At 39.2% G+C, this 19,922-nt stretch overlaps 1 protein-coding gene across 1 annotated transcript; it reads left to right on the top strand.

Annotated features, from left to right (window-relative positions):
• Positions 1-12: 12 nt before the first annotated feature.
• Positions 13-19,917, top strand: LOC129800840 (midasin). Its single transcript, XM_055845521.1, has 9 exons — positions 13-167; positions 238-479; positions 542-766; positions 4,159-10,109; positions 10,182-12,756; positions 12,816-12,943; positions 13,039-19,046; positions 19,103-19,302; positions 19,367-19,917. The coding sequence occupies exons 1-9, from the start codon at positions 69-71 to the stop codon at positions 19,866-19,868; spliced, it is 15,930 nt and encodes a 5,309-aa protein (XP_055701496.1). The 5' UTR covers positions 13-68; the 3' UTR covers positions 19,869-19,917.
• The last annotated feature ends 5 nt before the right edge of the window (positions 19,918-19,922 follow it).

Here is a 19,922-nt window from a genome sequence, read left to right as displayed (position 1 = left end):
GTTTTCGTGGCAAAAGTCAGAGTTTTCACAACAAAAATTAATAATAAACATTTTAGAAAAGTTTAAGAATGGAAGTTGATGTGAAAAAGTGGAAAAACTCTCTTGAGAAAGTGATTAAAAGTGCAAAATGCAGTGATGAAGAAATTGATAAGATTTTGAGGTTATCGGTATGTTTGGGGCTCTGGAAAAGTGCTTCCACCGCCAGTATTTCCCCAATTCTTACAAATTTTCTTCCAGACCTGGACAGAGAATGTTATCAAGAGGGTTTTCACCTACCTGGCAGAGAAAATCCTCGACCCAGATTGCACAGAAATCATCGGGAAGGAGTTCCGACATGTGTTGTTACTCATTGTCTCAGAAAGCCTCAAAGAGCCCCCAAAATCAACAGGGAAACAGGACAGTGTTGCTGCAGAGGCTCTCCACAAAGTCAAATGCGTCGCTCTGTCTAAATTGATCGGAGAAAATAGAGCGATTTTGAGGTAAACTGTGAGGGTTTTGATAATCGAGGAGCCTGGATTCACTTCCTGATTTTTTTCTGCAGGTTTTCGTTTGATTACTTCGGGAAAAATCCCTCTCCCTTTGAGTTCCCAGCTCAGGAGATTTCTACCAAGAAACGCAAAGCACACATTCCTCAAATTTCTGATTTGGAGCTTGTCAAAAGCTGCCTGAGATTCCTGAAGGCAGACAAAATATTCTTCCGGAATGCCTGGAAGTGGTCAAAATTCCTGGAGATCTACCTGAACAGAGGATGTCATCAGCAACAAATGTAAGTAAAATGCTCTTTTCCTCCTTAAATAGCTAAATAATTCCCGAATATTGAATCATAAAAATATCGTGCAATATTTTTTTTTAACTTATAATTTTCTTTTTTTTATTTCTGGTTTACTATTTTTTAAACATAAAAACTTTTAAGAGAAAAATTAATCAAGATCAGTATACAACAAAAATACTTTTTTTTTGATTTCTGAACACTATATTTTTTGGAATCTATATTTTTAATATTATTTTTTTTTAATGGATAAAAATATTCTAAGAATATTTGTGACGGCTTTTATTTATATTTAAAATTAGTATTTATAAATTAATAAATTAAGATATTGCAATTAAATGGTTTGAAATTAAAATGTTTCAATCTAAGAAAACCCTTCAATAGTTCGCTACTTCTAAATTCCCCTGTTCAATAACTCCCAGGCGAATAGAGATATTGACTTGTAGTTTTCGGAAGAAATTAGAATAGAATGTCAGATGAAAATTCCTATTTGAAACATTGATTCCCTATTTTTGTTATGTTATCTCGGGCTTAACCCTTTAAGGACAATTGGAACACCGGTGTCCCATAAAGAAAATAATTTTTCCTGACTACCTAAAGTTATTTTTTTCTTATGTCTGTACATAATTGTAAAGTAGAAGGTTGAAGGAATCTAGAATATTTTTTGCAAGTCTCTAGCTATTTGCTATGTAGTAAATATTTAAGCTAAAAATGGCGAATTTTAAAATTCTCAAATTCGTAATTGATTTTATTTATTTTTTATACTTCCAATTTATTTTTAAGTAAAACCCTTTTGGCAATAAAAACTACAATACTCATACGCTAGGATGATTAACTAACGGATGGAGCATTTTAGTTCACAAATGGTATATTTTTCTTAAATTCTTTATAATTTTTAAGCTTTAGGTCCCAGAAATATAAATAAAACACGAAATGGTAGCCACATATACAGAGAATATATTTTTATTGAATTTAAAATTTTACTGGTGTTACAGATAGAAAATTTCTCAGAAAAATTCAAAAAATTGCGAATTTTACGTTTTTTCCACAAAGGTTTTAGGAACTATTATCCTCGTGCAATCATTATAAATTTTGTGCTAATAACATAACATTAGATACTCTTTCATTTGGTAAAAGTTTTAAAATGATTGCATTTGGTTTTATATCAAAACTAAAAAACCACTTAAGAAAAAATATACCACATTTTTGTACGGAAAATGTATGAGAATGCTCTGCCCTGCTCATACGTAATATTTTTCATTAAAGCGAAAAATATTATTCATTGGTATTGTCAGAAAAATTACTTAAATTTTTGGGCTATTTTTGTCCCTATCGTTCATAGAAGCACAAAATACACCGATTTAGACTCTGTTGGATTTTCCAAAGTTTGACGTAAGACTTATCATTGATTATGTTTCCCAGTTTAATTTTTATTGTTGATTTTCAATCCGTAAAAAGTGTCTTGTCGTTAAAGGGTTAATAAGCTGTGCTTGGAATTGCCAGAATTTGATTCTGGAGAGTGATTTGGAAAGGTCTCGTGAAATTCTAAGATCAATCAAAAAGTCCCATCTTTGTACGGCATTTGTAGAGGCGCTAAAATCGAAAAATAAATTTTAAAAAAAAGACAATTTGGTTGTCAAATACGAAACATTAAAAAGTAGTTATCGCATTTAAACCTGCCAACACAAAAGTCCGTACAAAGGTCTCTGACATTATTTTAAATTTTTAAAGTTTTTACAGTTTTAAAACATCCTTGTGGGCTATTTTTTTACATAATGCTGATGAAAAAAGGCTAATAAATATTAAAAAGAAATAGCAAAGCGTTCCAGCTTTGCGGAACGTTCAAACGCACATGATAGAGCTCGCCGTGAACTAGCTTTTCATGTATTTTTTGTCCATAAAAGAGTAGGGTAAGTGTGCCAAATTCCGGCCAGCTTGCAATTTCGGCCACCTTTTTTGTTCCTCGAATTTCCATGAACTTTTAGATTTTACGTACTCTAGAGATTATAACAATGCAAAAGAATAACAAAAAATGTAGCTTCGACAAACGAGATGACGTGAAAAAGACATTGGAAGAATTCCCAAAGGGCAAGGAACTATGAGAATGAAGGTGGCCGAAATAGGGCACCAAAGCTATGTCTATATTTTTATTCATTTTAAAATGTATTTAGAATGATTTTAGAGTAAATAAAGACGGTAAACTCTTTACAAGGTTCCAAGCAACACTCTTACAAAAGAAAGAATAAAATAATCAATTTGTATTTAAAATATTACATTTCAAACTTGAGACTTTGACACTTGCATGCAAGTATGCCGAAATTTGGCACACTTACCCTACTTCTGTTTTACTGTCCACAGTTGTTTACATTTTACCTTTGGAAATTCGACGTCGAAAATATTTTCGGTCATATAAGTGTCTATCTTGACTATTGACTAAATGTTCCCATAGACTATCCCCAAAGTAAATCCGAAAATAAAAGAACATGGTTTTGAAGGGAATGAAGGAAGATGAGGGGAAAAACAATAAATACCATTCGAGATAATATCCAGATGTCCACTTATGGGGGGGGGGTCACCAAAGACCAGGAGTCAATATCTCTTACCGTTTGACCACTAGCTCGAGAACAAACTTAAGATCAAGTAACAGGGCTGGCAAAGCATCCCTGGCTTTGCGAAATGCTCTAACTCGAAATTTAGATCAGGGGCATGATGTTTCCTATGTCTCCCGTGTGTTTCTAGCGTGCCGAAAATATTTTGTAGTTCATTCGGTGTTTTCTGTCATTGTGGAATGAATTAGCAAAAAATACAAATACAAAATAAAAGCCAATTTAATTTAGAATGGGTAACCGAAAACCTCAAATTGGCAACCTACGTAGTTTCGGAGATATCTCGTAAAATGTGTACGAAAACAGGAAAAAATTTACACTAAAACTGGTCGCATTTTTTCAGAGCTAATGTCACTCCCCTGATTTAGATCCTATAACTCAAAAGTATTTTCGCATCATTTACCGGTTTTTAACCGATTTGTTGAACCGATTCATCACTCAAAAGATCTCCAGAATAGTTTTTAAAAGTAATAAGAATTGATTTTCAAATAAAAATTAGTTATCGTCTATGAATCGGTTTATTACCGTTTCAGAACCGATTAGAACCGCTTCAGTTTTGTAGGAAATTCCAAGACCTTTCCAACGAGCGCAAACATGATACCATTCTGTTGAAAAATACGTTCTCTAGTGTCTTTTTAACCTTTGACCTTGAAAAACCGTATTTTCGCCTAAGGATGAAATGTCCGCCTGGGTAATCTCTATACAAACAATCTATTGACAAAGAAAATTGAAATGGATATTCGGCTATCTTGTAACAAAATTGGTTGACATGGTTTATTACAGGACTTCCAATGAGATTCTTGGCATCCTGACCAACATGTCAATCAGTCAGGTTAATTTTCTCAACAGAAACATCCCTCAGGATGTTTTGACCTCCAGAGATATAACCACAGATGATTTCCAGGTATGTGCAATTATTTCAGAGGAAGAAACCACTTCCGATGAGAAAGTATCCTGGGCATTTGAGTGTGAAAGTGTTGTAAACATTGAGGGGGTTTATTTGGCTGTGTTTGATTCTGAAAATCGTAAATTCCATGAGAAGAATTCCAAGGAATCTGACAAATTGATTCCTGTGGGATCAACTAGGAGCAATTTGAGAAATTTGTGCCTAGGGATTGGTTCCGGAAAGGCCATTTGCCTTCATGGGGCAGTTGGGGCTGGAAAGACAACGCTTGTGGATGAGTTGGCTAGGAAAACTGGTCACATCCCGGGGCAGTTGAGTGGAAGTGAGGGGCAGAATGGTTTCTTGAGGATTCAATTGGGGCATCAGACTGACAGTAAGGCCCTTTTGGGGCAACACAGATGCACAGACATTCCAGGGGAATTTATCTGGCAGCCTGGAGTCCTAACTCAGGCAGTGATCAGTGGGTATTGGTTGTTGCTTGAGGATCTCGATCTTGCAACACCCGATGTTTGCACTGTGCTGACCAATCTCCTGGAAAGCAATTCTCTCAGTGTTCCGGGTTTCCGGGAGAATGTCAGAATTGCTCCGGGGTTTCAGTTGTTTATCACACTGAGATCACAGAAGGCAGGAAGTGGAGCTAATGCTCTGTTCTCATTGCTAGAAAAGCATCTCTTTACTGTGAATATTTTGTCCTTGTCCAGAGATGAGTTGTGCACAATTGTCCAGGAAAAGTTCCCTAAATTAACTACAATTGCAAACAGGATAGTTGACGTCTTTTTGACATTTTCAAGTGGTTGCCATGGGGATGAAGATGAGAGTGTTAAGAAGGTTCCGAGTGGAGTAAATTCTGGGAGACAGGTTTCCACGAGGGATCTTCTTAAGCTATGCAAGAGATCCGTTCCGAATTTCAATGTGACTAGCACTGAGTGTGCTTATCTAGTTTTTCAAAATGCCGTGGATCTTCTCTGTTCTCATCTGCCTGATGGGGCAGATAAGACAGAGTTGATCAAGAGGATAGGAGCAAAGTTGGGAATAATTGAGTCAAGATGTCAATCTCTGGCTGAAGAGTATAAGCCAGAGATTGAGGTGGATTCCTCAGCCATTCGTGTGGGAAGGGTTGAGTTGAGTCGCTGGAGGCATCAAGACTCTTCCCAGGATGGGAAGAAGAGGAAGCAAAAGACAGAGGAGGAAGTCTCGAAGAAGTTCAAGACTGATTCCCAAGTTAAGTCAGTCCAGAGAGTTCTAGAGAAAGCTATTCCAACTTTCTCCTTCACGAGACTTGCATCGTGTCTGTTGGAGAGAATATCCGTGGCAGTGGCTCAAAATGAACCTATCCTGCTCGTGGGTGAGACAGGAGTTGGGAAGACAAGTGCTGTTCAGTATCTAGCACATCAGACTCAACACAATCTCACTGTAGTCAATATGAACAATCAATCAGATATTTCTGATCTTGTGGGTGGATTCAAGCCTGTTGACCTTCAATTTGTGGTCAGTCCGCTTTTCATGGACTTCCAGTACCTCATCCGAACAACTTTCGATGCAGGAAAGAATGAAAAATTTCTCACAAATATGATGGCGACTTTTTCCGAAAGGCAATACAAGAAAGTCGTTAAAGCCATGCTGAAGATTGTTGAGCACACCCTGACTAAATATGAAGCGAAAACTGGGGTCAAAATGGGAGAGAAATTGCGAGGAGATTGGGAGACGCTGGAAGGGAAGCTAAGGAAACTAGCTGGTCAGCTAGGGAATTCTATAAATATGTCTTTTGCTTTTATCTCCGGAGCTCTGGTGAATTGCTTGAAGAATGGCGATTGGATCCTTCTGGATGAGATCAATTTGGCTTCAACGGAGACTCTGGAGTGTATGGCCACGATTCTTGAACCAGAAGGATCAATTGTCCTCCTGGAGAAGGGTGACTACGTTCCAGTTGAACGTCATCCAAATTTCCGACTCTTTGCCTGTATGAATCCCAACACAGATATCGGGAAGAAAGATCTTCCGGTTGGGATCAGGAATCGCTTCACGGAGTTCTTTGTGGACGAACTGAAGGATTTGAGTGATCTCAGATGTCTGGTGGGGGATTATCTGAAGAATACTGGTATTCAGACATCGAAAGTAATGAATGTCGTAGAGTTGTACAGAAAGCTAAGAAAGATGGCCAGATTGGAGTTGAACGATGGGCTAGGGAATCGTCCGGTTTATTCTCTAAGGACCCTCTGTCGAGCTCTTACCATCTGTGCTAAGAATCTCTGTGGGTCTGTTGAGAGGAATCTCTATGAGAGTTTCTGTATGAGTTTCCTAACTCAGTTAGATTCAGCTTCCCACAAAGTTGTCATGCAACTGATCCAGAAAATGCTTCTGGGTTCTCCTGAACGACTCAAGGCTGTATTGTCCTATCAAATTCCACAACCTACTGGTCAGAAGAGCGAATTCTTCGAGGGATACTGGATAGAGTGCGGAGAAAAAGAATCCCAAGAATGGGATACATACATCTTGACTGAAAGTGTTAGGCAAAATCTAAAAGATTTGGCTAGGATTGTGTCTATCGGGAGGCTTCCGGTGCTTCTCCAAGGACCAACTAGTGCAGGAAAAACTAGTTTGATTGAATATGTAGCCAGGAGAAGTGGCAATCACTGCCTCCGGATCAACAATCACGAGCACACGGACCTCCAGGAGTACATAGGAACTTACACGGCAGACGTCAGTGGGAAGCTTGTCTTTCAAGAGGGTGTCCTAGTTCAGGCAATGAGGCATGGATACTGGATAATCCTCGATGAGCTCAATCTTGCTTCCAGTGACATTCTGGAAGCTCTTAATCGCGTATTGGATGACAACAGAGAACTATTTATTCCTGAAACACAAACCTTGGTTAAGGCACATCCCAATTTCATGCTGTTCGCCACGCAGAATCCTCCTGGAATCTACGGGGGCAGAAAAACTCTCTCCCGTGCCTTCAAGAATCGTTTCATTGAGCTCCACTTTGGAGAGATCCCAAGGGATGAACTGGCTGAAATTCTGGAAAAGCGCTGTCAGATTCCAAAGTCTCATGCTGAGAAAATGGTCAAGACCATGTCGGAGCTCCATACGAATCGGAAGAATGTAACCAGAAGCAATTTCACCCTTAGAGATTTGTTTAGATGGGGTAATCGTTACACTTTGGCGGACAAAAAGCTGCTCAAAGATCCGAAATACGATTGGAACCAGCATCTTGTGGATGAGGGGTATCTAGTGTTGTCAGCAAGAGTCCGGAATGAGAGCGACTTAGAAGCTATCCAGTCAACGCTTATGACAAATTTCCGGAAGATGGCAAACCTTGAAGATCTATTCAATTACCACGAAGGGACTTCGCCGGTGACAAAGGATGTCCTGGATACTCTAATGAAGTGTCCAGGATCAAAGAAGATTCACTGGTCCAGTGACATTTTGAAGATGTACGTTCAAGTGGCCAAAGCACTAAGCTTCAATGAACCTGTTCTACTTGTTGGACCCACAGGATGTGGAAAGACAACGGTTTGTCAGTTGGTGGCGGAAACGTTGACCAAGAACCTAAGGATCCTCAATTGTCACATGCACACAGAAGCTGCGGATTTTTTGGGTGGATTGAGGCCTTTTCGCGGACAGAAAACTGAGGATTCGTCAAAGAAGAAGCAGCTTTTTGAATGGGCTGATGGTCCCCTCGTTCAGGCTATGCAAGAAGGAACTCATTTCCTTGCAGATGAAATTTCTCTAGCTGATGACTCCATTCTTGAGAGACTCAATTCCATCTTAGAACCAGAAAGAACAGTCTTGCTAGCTGAGAAAGGAGGCGTTGACGAAGGATTGCTGGTTTCTGGAGCTAATGATGAGTTCATCATTCAAGCTCACGCAGACTTCCAGTTCCTGGCTACGATGAATCCAGGAGGAGATTTTGGTAAGAAAGAACTGTCTCCGGCATTAAGGAATCGTTTCACAGAAATCTGGTGTACGACTCCAACTTGTGCCGAACACTTGGAGAAGATTGCTCTTCATCACTTAGCTCAGGCAGATCTTCCTGAAGCTGAAGCTCTGGCCAAGTGTATTGTGGAAGTTCTTTTTTACATGAAGTCCACTGTTGATCGGATGACCTTTTCAGTAAGAGACATCGTCACATGGACAGAATACGTAAAAGCTAATCTGAATAGAGGACTCTCCTTTTCTGAAATTCTCTATTTTGGACTGGAGACCCTCTTCCTGGACTTCCTAGAGATGATGCCGCATCGGGAAGCTGAAGAAAGTGAAGTGGTACGGAGAAAAATCATCAACTTCCTGGTACAAAAGCTAAGAGAACTGTTCAACAATAATATTTCTCTTGAAGATTTGATCAGGAATCGAGGAAACGATGTTCGAATTCTTGACGAAAAGTTCGGAATTCATCCTTTTTATGTGGAGGTTTCTCAATCGTTAGGGAATTCCAAGGATTTCAGTTTCTCTGCTCCAACAACCAAAAGGAATCTGTTCCAACTTTTGTCGGGATTGACGCTTAACAAAGCAATTCTCCTAGAAGGGCCTCCAGGAGTAGGCAAGACATCCCTTGTGGTTAATCTAGCCAAGGTAACGGGACATAAAATTGTCAGGATCAATCTTTGTGAACACACGGATTTGGCTGATCTCTTTGGAACTGATCTTCCGGCTGATGATCATTCTTTAGAATTATTCGGAGATAGAGATCAGAAGACAGAGGACACTAATAGAGGAGCCTTTGTGTGGAGAGATGGACCTCTACTGGCTGCTCTAAAAGCTATTGATACTTGGATCCTGCTGGATGAGCTCAATCTTGCTCCTCAGAGCGTTCTTGAAGGATTGAATGCCATCCTTGATCATCGTGGAGAAGTTTTCATACCGGAACTCAACAAGACCTTCAAACTAGGTGCTCAAACTCGCATCTTCGCTTCTCAGAATCCCCTGAAGCAGGGAGGAGGACGCAAGGGTTTGCCCCAATCTTTTCTAAATAGATTCACAAAGGTGTACTTGAGGAAGCTGTGTCAGGAAGATCTTCTGCATGTGATTGAAGCACAGTACAGTAATTTCTTCAGAAAGCTTGAAGATTCAAAAGAGATCAGTGATCTTCCTCAGAAGATAGTAAAGTTTAACGAGATCCTGAACAGAGGGGTGGATAATCTCGAGTTTGGACTTCGAGGAGGACCATTCGAGATCAATCTGAGAGATATTCTGAGGTGGTGTGATTTTGTAAGCAATGAAGATACGGGATACTTCGAAAAAGATTTGATGCTAGTGATCTACGAAAAGATGAAGATAGTTTATTTCGTGAGAATGAGAAGTGAATCTGACAGAATGTTCATCAGAAAGGCTTTTTCGGAAGTTTTCAAAGTGAATGCGGATAAGTTGGAGGAGATTTCAAGCAATGTGAGCTTTTACTGGACGGAAGATCATATCTTCATTAACGACATTAAAGTAAAAAGAGGTGATTTGAAGGAGAATGTAGAGAAGTCTCCATTGATCATCAAGTCTCAGCTTGAGACGTTGAAAAATATGATAGAATGTGTCAAACTATCAAGGCCCGTACTTCTCTGTGGCCCAGCTGATTGTGGCAAGACAAAGTGTGTTGATCTTGCTTGTTCGATGCTAAATCAAAGCCTGGATGTCGATACAATTGATGATTCAGTAACTGGAAGTTTCCAGCAAATTGATCTCAATCGCCATCTTGAAGAAGTTGCCAAGGTCGTTGAGCTATTGGTTTCTTTAACTGCAAAGAAGATTATACTAAGTGACTGTGTTTTTACTGATCTTCACCGACTTCTTCATTTGCTAGATCAATGGGAAGACTACAATCTGCTGCTGAAAAACGTCAAAGGTAAGTTTTTTGACAGGTTTTATTGGTTTTGAAGTGATCTGTGGTGATTACTTATCAGTAATCCTCTTTTAGGGTCTTCATTGAAGATGACAGTTTCTGATGAGGTACAGCTGTTTAGAGATCGGATAAGTCAACTGAAGAAGACATTTGCAATCTTGAAAGATATTTACAAATCCCACGAATTTCTTGAAGATATTGATTTTGATCGTATTGAGAATGTGATAGGTAACCTGAAGAAGATTGCAGATTCTTCTAATAGTTTGAATACAGGAGGGCACTTTGAGTGGGTAGATTCAAAGATTGTTAAGTGCTTGAAGAGTGGAAGATTCATTTGCTTAGAACATGTCAATATGTGTTCTTCAGCGATCCTCGATCGACTGAATTCGGTCTTTGAATCCAATGGAACACTCTTGCTCTCAGAGAAGGGCATCTCAAGTGACAATCGCGTTGAAGAAATTGCAAAACACAAAGACTTCCGAGCTTTTTTGACTCTCGATCCCAAAAACGGAGAAATTTCTCGAGCAATGAGAAATCGTTGTCTTGAAATTTTCATGGATCGCGATGGATATACAAAAGATGATCTCAGGCACATTATCTTCAATTTTGGTGTGCAGAACTTGTCAATGATTGACGGTATGATCAGGATCCATGAGAGATTGAAGGGTATTTCTGAATTCACTCAGTTTGGTGTCAATCATCTCTTTAAATTCGCCCTTCTTGTTGTCGAGAATCAAACTCTCTGCCTTCCTAGCAAGAATATCCTCAAATCCTGCGCAACTGAAGTTTATGTGAGATCCACAAATACTGATATACTCGGTTTTGGACTGAAGTTCTACAGGAACCGTTTGGAAGAAGAAATTACAGAAGAACTGAAAACAATTTCTCTCCAAGAGAATCGGGTAGGATTGGTAAATGTAATTTTGAAGGGTGACAATCTCACTCAAATGGCCAGAATTAAGCAACAATGTGAACCATTCCTGAGTTTCCTCAATAACCCTTCTGAAGGAGTGAAAATACTAGAACAGATCTCTGTTGAATTATCAGATCTTCAATTGAAGAATGAGGAAGAATTCTGGAGATATCTTCTATTCTGCGTGTACAGTATGAGTTCCTTTGAAGATATTCAAAAAAGGAAGATTTACATCCAAGAGAATTTGCTGAAGATTGAAGATCTTCCTAAAGTCATGAAGATCAATGATAAACTTCCTCAAAAACTCGTTGAATTTCTACTGCAGAAACAAGGAATTTTCAATGAAAATCTTCCTTGGAATGATAAGATCTTTCCAAGAATTCGTGACTACAGAAATCAGACATTATCTTCTGAAGATCAAAATCGCCTTCTTCTTCTCTCAATGTGGCATTTGTTTGTTGAAGAGATTGAAGTAAAGAGTTCATTGAAGCTCAGCGAAATTGATGCAATTACTTACTCAAAAGCAATTGGAGCAAAAATTCTAGTTGATTCTTTTGATAAGGATCTTCTTCGGCATCTTCATCCGTTTTTGCAGAACTTGGAGCAGTTCTTTGAAACGAAGATTCTCCAGACGCAGAAAACTGGCTCCTATGAGTTTTTCGCAGTCGTCGTCTTGGCAATTTTGTGGAGAAACAGAATTCTGTCTATTTCAAAAGAGAAGATATGCATCAACAGACGTCTTAATGAAGTGGTTCTGAATAAGATTATCCTCCATATCAAATGGTTGATCAAGAAGTTTGTGAATCCTCTGGAAGATGGACAAGAACAGGCAGAAGCCTTGAAGAACTTCTACGGAAGTTTGAGGAAGATCTCAACGTGCATCTTGGCTGATAAGCATCCTCTGAACTTGATTAGGAAATTTTTCAAGAAAAAGATTACTAAATTTCTACCACTGTATGATCAAGCACAAATTGATCTTGCTGAACTTGAAAAATACGCTGAAGATCATCTCTCAATAGCTGAGAAGCTTAAGAAGATCAACCATACAGAGGCAGTAAAGCGTTTGAAGATTTCTACGACTCAGGAGTATTTGAAACTTCAAGAAGAGCTTCTGCAGATTGAAGATGCTAATGAAGATATGGGGAAAATTATTGAGTTGAAGAAGAAGTTTGAAGATGTGATCAATCGTGATCGTGAAGGTGAGCTTCTGATGATTGAAAATGTCGAATTGATTCCGATCCTTGAGTATTTCGCTGTAAAAGTGCTTTTGGATGATGAAGATGATCGGATAATCAACAAATCTTTCTTCCTAACATCGAAATACTCTTCGCCGAACGAAATGAAGATAATTTTGATAAAGAATGATCAATTTCGGCAAGATTTGAAAGATTTCAAGAAATTGACGTCGGGAGGCAGGTTAACAGAGATCAGTGAGTCCTATCAAACTTTCGCAACGAATCTGAGATCCCTGGACAAGATGAAAAAAATGAAGATAATGGATCTGTTGCATACAAAATTCGAGAACATTGGGAATGCCGAAAAATATGACGCAAAACATGAGAATCTTCAGAGAAATGGCCCGATTCTAACGCAGGCTTTGTCCTCTGCTCTGTTGAATCCTGATGGAACCCTAAAAGAAGCAGGATTCAATACGTTGGAAGCCTTTAAGGGGAATTTGAAGAAAATCTGCCAAATCCTATGGAGTAACATGGAGAACATGTCTCGCTACAATTTAGAGTGAGTTGTTTTTGTTTTATTCCGCGAAGAGTCGGTAGTTTTAAATGTGGTTGTTTCAGGATGATTGACTACAGATCCGCTGTCGATAAGAGTAAGTGTCTACTTGAAGAAATCAAGTTTACTCGAGATCAATGTCAGAACTTCGAGAATGAGAACTTTGCAGATTTCAACGAGGATTTCTATGTAAGTTTTTTTTCAGTTTTTTGTTTTAGGAATTGAAGATATAATTTAGAAAATTTTTGCAGAAGCTCGTTGGTTTCCTCGAAGCAGAACTCAAAGGAGTTGTTGAGAATCCGAAGATCATTGATGATTTTCCAACGAGTGCAGATCGTCGTTGGATGAACTTCAACGCAAGTGTTCTGTATTCAATTATTGGGGCTATTGAACTGAATTTGTTCTGTCACATTCCACTTCTTGATCCTGTTGAGAAGCATCGACTGAAGAGGAGCTACCTGGAGCAGGATATGAATCATTTGGAAGATCTGACAACGGCACATAAATCAATAGGAATCATCAGCAAGTATCCACTTTTGGGCGATGGTATTGTTCAAGTTCTGTTGAAGAAGTTAGGTTCGTTGAAGGTTTTGCAGGGCAAACTTGCCCAGAAGTTAGCTTTGAGACCAGAAAACTGCGTTTACAGTGAATTGAGCCGTAACATCCGTCACTTTGTTCAAATGTGTTGTCATCCAGATGATTTGCGTAATCTTATAGCAAATGCAAAGGGGCTGTTTTTGGAGGAACCTAGAAACAATGAACTGATCAATAAGGAGAATGAAAAACGTTGCGGGGATATTATTAAAACATTGGAATCATGGATGAGGAATTCTGATAATTTTCAGTATCACATTCTACCTCAATATTCGACACACTACAAAGATTTTGTCGAGCCAATTGATTATGCTGTAACTGTGTTGAAGTACGGACTATTCGGAATAGTGGACCATTTGAAAGAAGCTTCCAGTTCACTTACAATGCTTCCTCCGAAGATTATTGGTGGTTTTCGAGAAAATTTGTCAATAGATAAGTGCACAAAGATTCTTGAAGATTTGGTACAGTTTCCCCGTATTGATTTCGGATCCAGGAGTTGCGAATTGTCCACAAAGTCCCTGGTTTATTGTCTTCCGAATGCTGATGAGTTGTTATTGATGAGCAGGAAGATTAACCTCCTTGAAAGCATCAATGGTATTGCCCTTCTTAAAGATATACAAAACTTACAGTATCTTGAATTCGTATCAATATTCCGTACATTTAACCGTGTCTGGCAGAAGCAGGAAGATGAGAAGATGAGGAAGAAGATAGAAGAAGAAAGTCTGTACGTAACAAAGACTAAATGTGCAACTGAAGATGAAGAAGAAGTTTTTCAGCAGGAAGTCGAAAGGAGTTTTCCAACATCCGTGGCTGAAGATTTTGGTGATTTTCTGCAGAAAGACACCCTAGAGAAGATTCATACAAAGAAGAACCCTTCAGGAACTCATAGGGATATCTTCACAACTGAAGATATTAAACTTGTTGCAGAAACTTTCTTGAAGATAACGGCCTTGATTAATGTTCGTGATTTCCACACAGATCTCAAATTAGACTACATCAACATTTACAAGCTGCAGATGCAAATTTTCCAGAACATCGTTAAGCACTACAGAAATTGCGTAAACAGTCGATTGGATGACGCGTCATACTTGGGAATGAGTTTTCTCGTGGAGATCTCTCGTAAAAACTATGATCTCTCAAGAGTTGAAGATAAATCGAAGGATTACAACTTCTACGATGATTCCAACGTTCAGGAGATATTGCCATGTCTTCAATTGCTCAATGATATCGAGGAGAGAGCAAAGGCCGAGTTGAAATTGTGGCCAGATCATGCAGCTCTAAATGACATCGTAGTCTTAGTGGATCGAATCAAGACTTTCCCCGTAACATCCTCGATTGTTCGCTTCAGTGCTGGATTTCAGCTTTTGGGCAAAAGGATTGATGAATGGAACAATGTAGCTCATCGTAATAACAACATGCTAGATCTGAAGATCAAAGTGACGGAGTTCATTCAGAAGTGGACCAAGCTGGAGTTGCAGTATTGGAGAGAGAGCCTTAACCATTCATTTGAGAAGATCAAGGGTTCAGGATACAAATACTTCTTCTTCCTCCACAATCTCATCGAAGAGTATCTCAATGAAGGGAAAGTTACGCAAAATGTTGAAGCGTTCGAAGAAGGATCAGAAGTGAAGATTGAAGAAAGCGACGTACTGAAGATCCTCAATCAATTTGTAGAATCTTCAAACTATGCCGAATTCTCGTTGAGACTGAGTCTTCTGAAGGCCTTTGAAATGTACCTGTACATGAAGGAGACAAATAGTAGACTTGAACCACTACGTAATATAATATTCAACGTTCATCTCTACTACAGTCAGTTCTTGCCAGTTGTAAATGAGACTATAGCAACCAAGCGACGTCCAATCGAAAAGGAGCTGAAGGAACGAGTGAAGATTGCTTCTTATACTCCTGATCTCTCCTACATTAGTATGAAAAACAACATCAAGGAGATGCACAAGAAAGTTCATAAGTGTTCGAAACAATTTGAACTGGTTCTTAGGGAAAAGATCACACCGATTTTAGTCGCTGAAGAAGCTAAGGATTATTCGAAGACCTCTGAAAAGACTGAAGATATTCATCTTCATTACACCGTTGACGTCAACAATTTCCTAGTAGCAGAAAAACTTAAAGAGAGATGCCCCGATTCAGCTAAAATCTTTCTAGTTTCTCGAGATCTTGTTAAAAGTACTGTCCTTCATTCGCAATATCCCAACAATATTCTATCACTTGAGCATCTCATTGAAGACCAGATGGAGACTAGTGAATACCTGAGAAAGCTTGAAGTGGATCGAAGCGTCGAGAGACCCAAGCAAAAGTCCCAAGCTAAGATGATTCTCAATCAAAAGCGAAAGGCTCTTGCGGACTTTTTCAAGACAATGGCGTCCTTGGGACTCAACTATAGAACTGGTTTGATGGAATTCTCTTTGAATCCTGATGTTGTTGATCTGAAGATTCCGTCTTTCTTAATTGAAGATCACACTGTAAAGAGGAAATTAAACAGAAGTCTCCTCTATTTCGCGGAGAATGTTGATGGAAAGTTCGCTAAGTGTTGCTATCGACTCAAAAAGCTGATCAATGTTCTTCTGTGCCCGAATTCAGAAGTTGGATTACAGAATACAGATCGCATCAAAGGTTTTGCCGTTGATCTCTTTATGTTGATGCAGAATCAAAGGCGAAGCGTGAGTTCATCGGTGAATAGTCTTCAAAATATACAGAAGAGTGTAGAAGACCTTGTGATCCTCAGTTCTCTTTTGAAGAACGCCAAGTCTGAAAATCTTGAGAAAACCTTGGACTTTAACTCATCATATGCAACTGTCCAGGATCGATTGAATCAAGTTCTGCGAATCAGAGATGTTTGTGAACAGTTTAAACTTTTGCTTAAATGCGCCCCACAAGATTTTGATCAAAATCTAATGGTGACAAATGCAACTTTGGAATTGACTCAAAATTCTCAACTGATGAAGGATCTAATTCGAATTAATGAATCTTTGATCGCAGATTCGATCAAGTTGATTGAGAAGATCAACAAAAAGAAACATGTGCAATTCCTGTCTGTTGATTTTGTTGAATCCTGCAATGAAGATTACTCAAATATTTTGAAGAAAATCAAAGAAATGAAGGAACATCTTCATACGGATGGATCACAGTTTATGATCGATAGACTTTTAAGTGATCTTCTTTTGATTTTGAAAAATAGTGAAGGACATTGGGAGGATCGTGAACCTGAAAATTCTGAAGATATCTGCCGGGAAATTGACAATGTAACATTTGCAGTGAGGATTGCCTTGCAGAAGCTCTACAAAAAAGTACCATCTTCAGAAAAGGTATCCGCCAAGAATGAAGACGATGAAGAAAATGAAAACCCCTTCATGGAAAATCATCTCAAAGGAGAAGTCTGTATGAAGTTGGAAGCAGATATTTCTGATTTAAATTTGTCAACTGTAGTCCCCAAGTTGTTGAGGATAATTGAAGGATTAAAGGTCTTAAACTGTTCAGCTGAGATGAAGAAAGCAACTATGGAGAAGATTACTGAAAAGATCCCAATTCTTCAGCAATTTGTACTCCTTGCAGAGTTTATCATTACTCAGTTAATGAGTGTTCATCGAGTTTCCTTGAAGATGTTGTCTCTGATGTTGGGTGTTTTTGCTGAGTTGGTGTCGAAAGGGTTCTGCATTCCTCAGGATCTGATGCAGGACATTGAAGAAGAGGAGAAGCAGAAAGAAGCAGGTGGAAGGAAAGGTGAAGGTTTTGGACTTGAAGATGGAAGCGGAGAGAAGGATGTTTCAGACAAAATTGAATCTGAAGATCAGTTGGAGGATGCCAAGAAACCAGAAGAATATGACAAAGATGATAAGGATAAGCAAGATTGCAAGGAAGAGAAGGGTATTGAAATGAGTGAAGATTTCGATGCTAATCTTCAAGATGTTGACAAAAATGACAACGAAGATGAAAGTCAAGATGAAGATGATGAAGATATAGACAAACAAATGGGAGAAACTGAAGATGGAGCGGAAAAATTGGATGATCAAATCTGGGGAGATGAAGAAGGTGAAGATGAGAACGAATCTGAAGATGAATTGAATGATGACGAAGGGAAGGGTTCAAATGAGACGAAAGAAGCTCACGGTGATTTGGGAGGTGAAAAGGACGAAGAGGCAGCAGGAGAGAAGGATGGATTGGATGCTTCTAATCAAGAAGATCAGCAAGAGAAGAAACAACGTCAGAAGGATATTGACAAAATGCAAGAACCCGAAGTAGATGAAGATCAAGTGAATCCCTATCACAATGAATTGGAAGAACCTCCAGAAGCAGAACCAATGGATCTTGGGGACGCTTGCAACGTAGATGATGAAGATCGCAATGAGAATCAAGATGAAAGGGAAAATCCTTTTGATATCGATACAATGAAAGATCAAATGGTTGAAGATGAAATTGAAGAGACTGAAGATGGAAAGAATAACAAGGAAGATACAGAGAATAAAGATGCAGATTCGAGTGATGAGGAAGATGAATCAAGTAATCTGATTCCTGAAAGTAAAGCAGATGAAGATGAAGAGAAACCAGAAGGAGAAGAAGAAAAAGGAACAGAAAAAGAAGATGCAGCAGTTCCTGATCAAATCAACGAAGAAGATGCAGAGGAAAAAGCCGATGAAGATGCTCAGAATCCCGAAAGGCCTGATAGTTATGAATCCAAGGATGATAAATCAAAGGAAGATAACGTTCAAGCGATGCCGGATAGTGAAAACAAGGGATCCGCTGATCAGGTTGCTATTGAAGAACAGAAGAATGAACAAGTATCTAAAGAAGATATTGCTGATCAGGAAACGGGAGAAGATAAGGAAGGTGTTGGTCAGGCGAAGAATGAAGAGTCAGAGTCTGGACATAAAGGAGTTTCAGAAGGATCAGAAACTAAGACGCAGGACAGAGAATCTTCAGCTGAGAAGAAAGAAAAGAGAAAGCAAGGCAATACCAATGAAGATCGAACTCTTGGGGATTCAGCAAAGTCGAAAAAGCAATTGAAGACAATTGAAAAGTTGAAGGAAACTGATGATCAGGAGAAAGAGCATGAAGATGAGCATGAAGCTGAAGAGTATCAGCATGTGAAGGATGCGAAGAAATCAGATAGAACAACCTTGGATAATGCAACGGAAGAGCAAGCAAAATGCATCCAGCATGAAGATGATGCGGAGCATCAGGAGGAGGAAGCAGATGAAGATGTGGATAATCAGCTGAAGGAAGATGAGGAGAAAGGAAATGAAGATCAAGATGTTGAGATGCTCGATAGTGAGAAGATTGAAGGTGAATCTTCGAAGCCTTCGAAGAACAACGAGAAGAAGCAACAGGAGAAATGTGAACAAGTTGAAAAGGGCGATATTGAAGGTGAAGAAATCCCAACGATGACTGCGAAGCGATCGGAAGATACAGCTGCTCACTGCCAGATGGAAATCGTTCAGGATACAGCATTGCCTGATGAACCGGACGTCAGGGAATCGTTGGAAATGAGGAAGATGTTCCAGAAGGAAGTTTCTTCAGTAAAATCAGCTCGTCCTGAACAGGAAGACTTTGAGAGGTGGCAAGAAGTATCACTGAAGATGGCGCAAAATGCCAGAGATCTCTGTGAGCAGTTGAGGTTGATTTTGGAGCCAACAAAGTGTACAAGGATGAAGGGAGATTATAGAACTGGACGAAGGATCAACATGAAGAAGGTTCGGGATTGGTGTTTTTTTGTTGGATTTCTGGTTTTAACTTTGTTTGCTTGCAGATCATTCCGTATTTGGCTTCACAGTTCAGGAAGGACAAGATCTGGCTCAGAAGGACAAAACCTGCACAGAGGGACTACAAGATTACGATTGCTATTGATGATTCCAAGTCAATGCATCATAATAATTCCAAGGAGCTCACGCTAGAGGCGATTTCTTTGGTGTCTCAGGCTCTGACGCTCCTTGAGAGCGGAAAATTGAGGTAGGTTAACTTGTTAGGGTTTTTTTTTAAAGGGATTTGAACTAAAGGTTTTTTTCCCTTTTAGCATTGTCTCGTTTGGAGAGAGTCCACAAATCCTTCTGAATCATGCAGATCAGTTTGATGGACCAAAGCTTGTCAAGTATCTCAATTTTGATCAGAATCAGAGTAGAATCGCTGAGTTGCTGAACTTTGTGCGCACAGCGAGTCAGGAAGATGGTTCTGGTGGGTCAGGGAATGGTATCTTTGAAAATCTCTTGCTGGTTCTGAGTGATGGGAGGAATATCTTCAGTGAGGGAGAACAGAAAGTCAAGGATGCGGTCAAATTGGCCAGACTGCAGAGGATTTTCACCGTTTACATTATAATTGATAATCCGGAGAATAAGCATTCAATCATGGACATCCGGGTGCCTTCCTTCTCGACTGACAGAAAGAGTATCACAATGAAATACTACCTGGATACCTTCCCATTCCCTTACTACGTGATTGTAAGGGATCTGGGGCAGCTTCCGCTTGTTCTCAGCGATGCCATGAGGCAATGGTTTGAACTGGTTAACAGCGAATCTTAAAGATTTGACTTCTTGTAAATATTTCTAAATAAATTATTTTTGAATTGCTGATGG

Source organism: Phlebotomus papatasi, chromosome 2 (assembly GCF_024763615.1).
Source record: "Phlebotomus papatasi isolate M1 chromosome 2, Ppap_2.1, whole genome shotgun sequence".
NCBI lineage: Eukaryota > Metazoa > Arthropoda > Insecta > Diptera > Psychodidae > Phlebotomus > Phlebotomus papatasi.
Note: the sequence above shows the minus strand (reverse complement) of the source record. Positions and strands in the feature narration are given on the sequence as shown.